The 6,931-nt window shown below is 55.1% G+C and overlaps 1 protein-coding gene and 1 long non-coding RNA gene across 3 annotated transcripts; one reads left to right on the top strand and one right to left on the bottom strand.

The window, feature by feature from the left end:
• Positions 1 to 1,854: 1,854 nt before the first annotated feature.
• On the bottom strand, positions 1,855 to 5,114 carry LGALS1 (galectin 1). The gene is made up of 4 exons (XM_019664675.1): positions 5,014 to 5,114; positions 3,688 to 3,767; positions 2,365 to 2,536; positions 1,855 to 2,055 (listed from the first exon to the last, which is right to left on the bottom strand). Exons 1-4 carry the CDS (start codon positions 5,020 to 5,022, stop codon positions 1,909 to 1,911), a joined length of 408 nt encoding a protein of 135 aa, XP_019520220.1. The 5' UTR covers positions 5,023 to 5,114; the 3' UTR covers positions 1,855 to 1,908.
• LOC109394529 (uncharacterized) lies at positions 3,733 to 6,917 on the top strand. Of its 2 annotated transcripts, XR_002126465.1 has the most exons (4): positions 3,733 to 3,817; positions 4,963 to 5,134; positions 6,097 to 6,150; positions 6,607 to 6,917. It is a non-coding gene; the product is annotated as an uncharacterized LOC109394529 (long non-coding RNA). The 2 variants fall into 2 exon arrangements; XR_002126464.1 differs by having other exon boundaries at positions 6,097 to 6,917.
• The last annotated feature ends 14 nt before the right edge of the window (positions 6,918 to 6,931 follow it).

Below are 6,931 nucleotides of genomic sequence, written 5' to 3'. Positions count from 1 at the left end.
CCAAACAGCCCAGGGAGTTTTAGGTCCCCTTGCCCCAGGAAAGGAGACGAGGGATTGGCAATGCCACCCAGATTCGAAAAACTTGAGAGCCCTTTACTGAAGCTCACGGTCTAAAACACCCACTACCCACTTTGGCATTATTTTTGAAATTTTTCTGTTTCTTGAGCACCTGCTGTGTGCCAGGCACAGCAAGCGGTGGCACATTCTCTTAATAAAAATGATGATGAGCAAGAGGAATTTTGCTATTCATGTAGCTCTTTACACAATTATCTCTTTTGAGATATGAGCCCCATTTTACTTAGGCTCAGAGAGGTGCAGTCACTTGCCTGAGGTCATACAGGCAGGTAGAGCAAGTGCCGAGGTTGGAGCCTAGGTGGCCTCGGGGCAGACCTCTACTTAATTTCTCTGGACCCAGTTTCACAGGCTCTTGAGACACAGCGAGTCTTAAAAGAGGTGAAGCAAACCAACATTTACAGAGCCCTTTCTATGTGCCAGGCCCCATGCATTCCTCTACATTATCTCAGCTAATCCTTGCAACAACCCCACAGGGCAGATACTAGTATTAATGCAATTTGATAGAGGAGGGAACTGAGGTTCAGAGAGGTTAACTGGTCCGAGGGCACAGTGTTGGAGCTGGGGTTTGAACATAGGTCTAATTCCGAGCCCAGTTTCCTTCCTCCTCACCCAGTGGTTTCTCTCCTTATCCTCTCCAGAGCTTTCCTTTTGGCTGTTGTAGTCCAGTCCTGGTGTATTGTGAGTGTTCATCCAGTTTAGGGAGAATCAATGTGGGTGAACTCTTGAGGATGAGAAAGGCAGTTGAGGTGACTTTCTCCAATAGTCAGCAGAGGGCGCCCGTCCACAGCCATATTTCCAAAGCTGTTTCTCTCTGAGTGGCCACTTGGGTGCCCCAGGAGAGCCTGGAGATTGGGTGTGGCTCACAGGAGCCCTGCTGCATGTTTGGTCCATCCTCCTTGGCCCTCAAAGAAACGTGCCCCTATGGGACCCACCCATCCAAAAGGGCCTAGGTGCAAATAGGACCCCCACTTTATAGATAAGGAAGTGAAAGCTGGGGATAGAAGAGACCTACCCAGGGTCTCAAGGTGGTTGCTGGCTGTCTTGGAGAGTGAGATTTGCCAAGCTCCCAACCCATGCCTCAGCTGGGCCTGATACAGAGGAGGGAGTCATGTTGGCCTCAGAGCCTGTTTCCTCCACTTCAAACTGGGGTACACTAACATCGCAAGAGATAGTACAGTGGGGATGGGAAACCACTCTCATTGGGCGTTTACCATGTGCCCCACGCTAAACTTGACCTCCTCCACAAATCTCACTTAACTCTCACAACAGGCTATGCGCTACTAGTCCCCTCATATAAATGAATAACCAAGACAAAGAGAGGTCAGTGAACGCACACGAGGCCACACAGCTGGTAGCCCCGCACCACCATCCAAACTAGCTTTTTCTACTTCATGAAAACAAATGAGGGGCCCCAATTACTCTTCTGTGCTGCCCCAGATACCATGACATGAACTAGCCTGTCCTTGCCTCTTTTCCCCTGGTTTTATTTATGCACCAACTTTTGGGCATCTACTGTGTGCTGGGGCCCCTAAATTGGGAGCTGTTTGAGGACAGCAACTGTGTCTTATTTAGTAGTCACTAAGTCCCCTCCTGTGTACTGAGCTCTCTCTTTGGTCCAGGGGACCCAGAGTAAGAAGATGTCATTGGCACTTAGGTGTGTATCAAGCAAGTGAATAGAAGTGAAGCAAGGGGCAGAACCTGGGGGAGTTGGTGGAACCCACCGAGTTACTTACACACACACACACACACACACACACACACACACACACACGAGGCTGGTTCAGTGAGAACAGAGGCAGCTGCCTTTTATTGGGGGCCATGAGTTGGCTGGCTTCACTCAAAGGCCACACACTTGATCTTGAAGTCACCCTCTGCTGCCAGGTAGTTGATGGCCTCCAGATTGAGGCGGTTGGGGAACTTGAATGTGTTTCCATCTGGCAGCTTGATGGTCAGGTCTGTCTGGTCGAAGGAGATGCACACCTGAGGGGGGTGGGGGTCGGGGCATGAAGGGCAGTGAGCAGCGTGGACCCCCAAGCAGAAGCCTCAGTGCTTCCAATGCCATGGCCTACAGGCCAGGGGCCCTCCCAGAACCCTTTCCTCCTGTAGCCCTGACAACAGCCCCACTTCATGGGTGAGGCCGCTGAGGTTGGTAGAGGGAGATAACGCAGCAGATTGGGGGGAGTGGGGGGGTGGAGGAAGGGCAGGGTGGGACCTAGGTTACTAGCCACTAAACCCAGCTCTGCCCCAGCCCACCCAGTGCCCTGCTCCAGTCCCCAGTCCCCAGCCCACCTCTGCGACATTTCCAGGCTGGAAGGGAAAGGCAGACTCCCGCTGTTCAGTCCCCCAGGCCCCGCCATCCTTGCTGTTACACACAATGGTGTTAATGTCCCCATGTATATCGAAGCGAGGGTTGAAGTGCAGGCACACGTTGTTGCTGTCTTTGCCCAGGTTCAGCACGAAGCTAGGGGGCAACAGGTGGGATTGAGGCCAGCTGCAGCCCCCTTGGACTAACTAATCTGTGCCACTCAGTACACCATTAATGCATCTAGCTGGGAGAACTCATTTAGCCAGGAGAAAAGAAACCTGGATTCTAGCTCTGGCCCTACCACCCCCTCTTTGCTGTGTGACCTTGAGCTAGTACCTGCCCCTCTCTGGGCCTGTTTCGTCATCTGCACAACAGGGACTGCACAAGAAGGATCTTTATGGGTCTTGCTGTGCTGATGGCCAAGACCCTGTCCCAGTCCCTCTGGTCAAGGTCGGAGACTCCCTCCAGATGGTGACCTCTGGGAGGACAAGTGTCTCTCATCTGTCTTGTATATCTCTGTACCTCTGGTGCTCAGTATGATGCATGATACACAGTAGGTACTCAATAACTGAGGGGAGGATGAACAAATCACATTGGCTGATGGAGGTAATAGCAATCCTTACCCCTGAGGGTTTGGTAAGAACGAAATGAATAGTGAAAATAAAAAAAAAGAATAGTGCATGGGAGGTGTGCAGCTCTTTGGTAATGTCAGCTGATCATCTCATCTCGTGGGCTGAGAGTTCCAGCATCTCACTTCCTCCATACATCCACTAACCCCCTTCTTTTGGTTTACTGATTAACAAACTGAAGCTCAACGTGGTTGGTTGACTAGCCCAAGGTCACAAGGCTGCTGAGAAAATAGGCCAGCTAGCTGAATGAATGAGTGAAGGAAGGACTGCAGGAATGAAAGGTTGAGAATGCAGGAAGAGGGACCTCGGAGTAAGAGCAGTGGGGATGATGCCCCCTCTCATTCCTTCTCCCTGCCCTGCCCCCACCACTGCCTCAGGTCCCGCCCAGAGTTGGGAGGTGGGGGACAAGCCGAGGTAGATGATGAGGCCGCAGCTGGTTTAGTTTAAGAGGCTCCAGCAGGGCGGGGAGGGGGTGACAATGGTGGGGGCATCCAGATCCTGGAGGAAGTGACTCACTCTGAAAACGCAGCCTCAGCGGCCGCTCGAATTAACCCCTTTCTTCCTCCGCCGGAGGGTGGGGAGGGGCGGGGCCTGGCCGGCCACGCCCCTACCCGACTCGGGACTGGACCCTCGGGCTCAGAACCCCATCCCTACCGCCCGCCGCCCCCGCCCCCTCACCTTTTGGCGTCGGGGGCTACCTCGCCCCGCACTCTGAGGCACTCCCCAGGTTTGAGATTCAGGTTGCTGGCGACCAGACCCTGCGCAGACAAGACCCCGCCCAGCTGGGTTAGCCAACTCTAGAGTCCGGGTGAGTGGGATCGTCCCCATCCCGGATCCTCAGGCCAACTGGAAGCGTGGGGAATCTGTGTGCAAGTTCTAGCCTTTCTTTCTGTGTGGTCCTGGGCAAGTCCCTACTCCCAACCAGGTCAGTTTCCTGTCTGTAACAAGACAAGTTCTAGAAGCCAAACTAGAAGTTTTTGCGGTTCGGCTTGATTTTGGATTCAGAGTGGCCTGGGAGATGGGGTACTGTGCCCCATTGCTTCATGTAATAGCTGGAGAGAATCTCATGTAATAGATGGTGAGTGAGGGAGTTAGTGGCAAAGGAAGGTGAATGGAGGGGTCTGCCCCTCTGCTGAAGAGGAAGGGGGCTGGGGCTGACAGAGCCCCACTATCCCCTTCAAGCAGAGAGGCGCAGGGGCTGGAGAGGAGACCCCAAGGAGCGCAGCCAGGCGCCTCTACAGAAGGGAGGCGGGCCTTGGCCTGAGTCTGCAGCCTGGCTGGTTGGGGGTTAAGATTGAGCTCACAGCTTCGCTGGATGTGAGTGGTTCCTTGGGCCAGAAACTTGAACCCTTTCCCTGGGGGCCTGAGGAAGATTCTTGCCTTCTTCTTTCTCCCTTAGCACCACCCCCTCCCAGCTAGGCAGAGTGGGTGGTGGGGAATTCCCCTAACTCCCACCGGACCAGCCTGGACAGAACCACCCTCCAGCCACTAACGGAGGCGGGCCCCTTCTTGGGCAGCCTGTCTCAGATCTTGGCAACTTTTCAGAGCTCTCTAGAGCAGAGGGTGATTGCCCTGGCCTGATGACGGGACAGCTGCAGGGGGGGAGGGGGGAGAAGAGAGAGAGGGGGGAGGGGACAGGAGGTTCTTTAGGGTAGAAGAGAGGGAAGGGGCAGTGCCTTGGGCTTCATCAAAGTTCTCCCACCCGAGGTGGCCACACCCTTCCTACTCCTAACCCAGAGAGCTGCAGAATGACAAACCTTGGCAGAAATAACTGTGCTGTCAGACTCTGGAGAAATCTAGAAAACTCTTAAGCCAGAGAAGGCCTTGGGGGACCATGGTGCCCACCCCATCTTAGAGACACGGCCACTGAAGCCCAGAAAAGAGAAGGCACTTGCTCAAGGCCACACCGTAGGGCCTAGAACCCAGACCCTCATCTGCCCCCACTCTCCCCAGCTGTCTGCCCTCACACCATGCCGGGCCTTGGGTCGGGGTCCCCACACTCACACAAGCCATGGCGGAGTACAGGAGGATGGTCCTGGGAACTGCGGAACCAGCTGTCTGAAGACTCCACCCGAGAGATGGGGCCCTGGGCCTCTCCCACCCTTTTAACTGGACCAGACCCCTGGTGAGTCCCGCCCCGAGAAAGATCAGCCAATTGTAAGCCAGGACAAGGATAGGGGCCACTGGAGGCGGAGTCAATGGGATTTTGAAGCCAGTTCTGGAGCAGAGCTGACCAATCAGAGTGGTGACCCCCACCATTCCTACTTAGCAACTCCCCCAGGGTCCAGGCTCCACCTCCCATTCTCTTTCATCCTTACCCACCCCACACCAAAATTGTGCTGTGGCAGGGATTGGGGGAAGCCAATGGAAAATAGTTTGAGGATGAGCTAGGCCCTGGAATTGGCGGGAAAGGGCCTAGGGCCAGCAGATTGAGCTCAGGGGGTACCCAGAGAAGACCAATGAGGGGGTGCACGGTACTTCAGAGAATTATAGCTGGGGTTCCTGAGGTTGCTCCCTGGCAGGGACCAGGGTGTGACTCCCTCTGCCGGCCTCTGCAGAGGGCCCAGGACCCATCAACCACAGGCCCGAGCCCCACCCGGGCCTCCGCGGAAGCAGGGATTGTGGCTGCCGCCGCAGCGCGTGTGCTCCTCACTAGTGCTAAAGAAAGAAAGGCTGGGCAGGATGCCAGGTCTGAGGCCGCTGCCAGGGTTCAGGTCTCAAGACTGGGCCCTCCTGAGGGGCCTGCTGGGGATCTTTTAAGAGCCCCTGCTTGACAGCCTCTGGCGTGCCTGAGAGGATGAATCCTGGGAGGGGGCCCAGGCTGAGCCAGGCCATGAAGAGTTAGGGTCCCCTGCTCTGTGCATCTCCGTCCACTTTCCTCACATTCTCCCTCCGAGGCCAGGCACAGCTCTTCCTTTGCCCATCTCTAGCAGATATTTTACTGAGCACCTACTGTGTGCCTGGCCGTGAGCTGGTCTGAGAGCATTCAAAGATGGAACTCTCCAAGTTCCTGCTCTCAAGTAGCCCACTGTTAGGGCAGACTCTGGCTATGAACCTAATGAAGAAATACTATGATGTTGGCTCTAGGGGAAGTCATGAGCAAAGCATCATGGTAGGATGGAGACTGCCCAGAATGTGAAGGTGAGTCCTTAAAAATGGGTGAAGGTGGCGGGCTGGCATTCCAGCCCAGGCAGAGGCTTCTAAATGAGAAAGCACAGATCTGGGGAACAGCGAGCATCTGGGCATGGATGGAGTTCAGGGTGTGTTAGGGAAAGATGGGGCATGAGGCTGGGGGGGTCAACAGTATCTGGATCGTGAAGGGCCGCATTGAGAGGCTTGGACATTGTTTCATCTGAGAGTGCTGGGGAGCCACAGAAAGTTATAGAGAGGGTGAGTATTGAGGCCAGGTTTGGGCTACAGGGATTACTGTAGCAACAGAGTGGGAGGGGAGGTATATGTGGAGATGTTCTCACCTCACACCCAGGAACCAGGTAGAGAGAAGGGCGTGGGGAGCACTGGGCAAGGTGGGAGGCTTACTAGGGGAGTTTCAATGGGACCTCCTTCTCCATATCACTGTCCCCCTTCTGAAACTTCCAGCATCAATGTGGGAGGAGGACGTGGACCAGGAGTGACTCACATCTGGAGGCTAGGCCAGCAAACCCGCCCTGTCCTCCGATGCTTCCCAGTCCAGCCTCCACTGTCCCCCACCCCACAGGCCACCTTCCTGCAGATGATTGAAGCCAACCCTGGCACAGGAGGCATGGGGAGTGCATGGGACTGCGAGGCAGGCCTAGAAGAGGGGGCTGGTCCCCACCCCATGAGCCCCTTACCCCTCCTGCCAGACCAAGCCTGCTGCCTCAGAAACCAACCACAGCAGCTTCACTTTTTCCTCCAGAGCCTTCTTCAAACCTCAGCCTAGGGA

This window comes from Hipposideros armiger, unplaced genomic scaffold (assembly GCF_001890085.2).
Source record: "Hipposideros armiger isolate ML-2016 unplaced genomic scaffold, ASM189008v1 scaffold_426, whole genome shotgun sequence".
Classification (NCBI taxonomy): Eukaryota; Metazoa; Chordata; class Mammalia; order Chiroptera; family Hipposideridae; genus Hipposideros; species Hipposideros armiger.
Note: the sequence above shows the minus strand (reverse complement) of the source record. Positions and strands in the feature narration are given on the sequence as shown.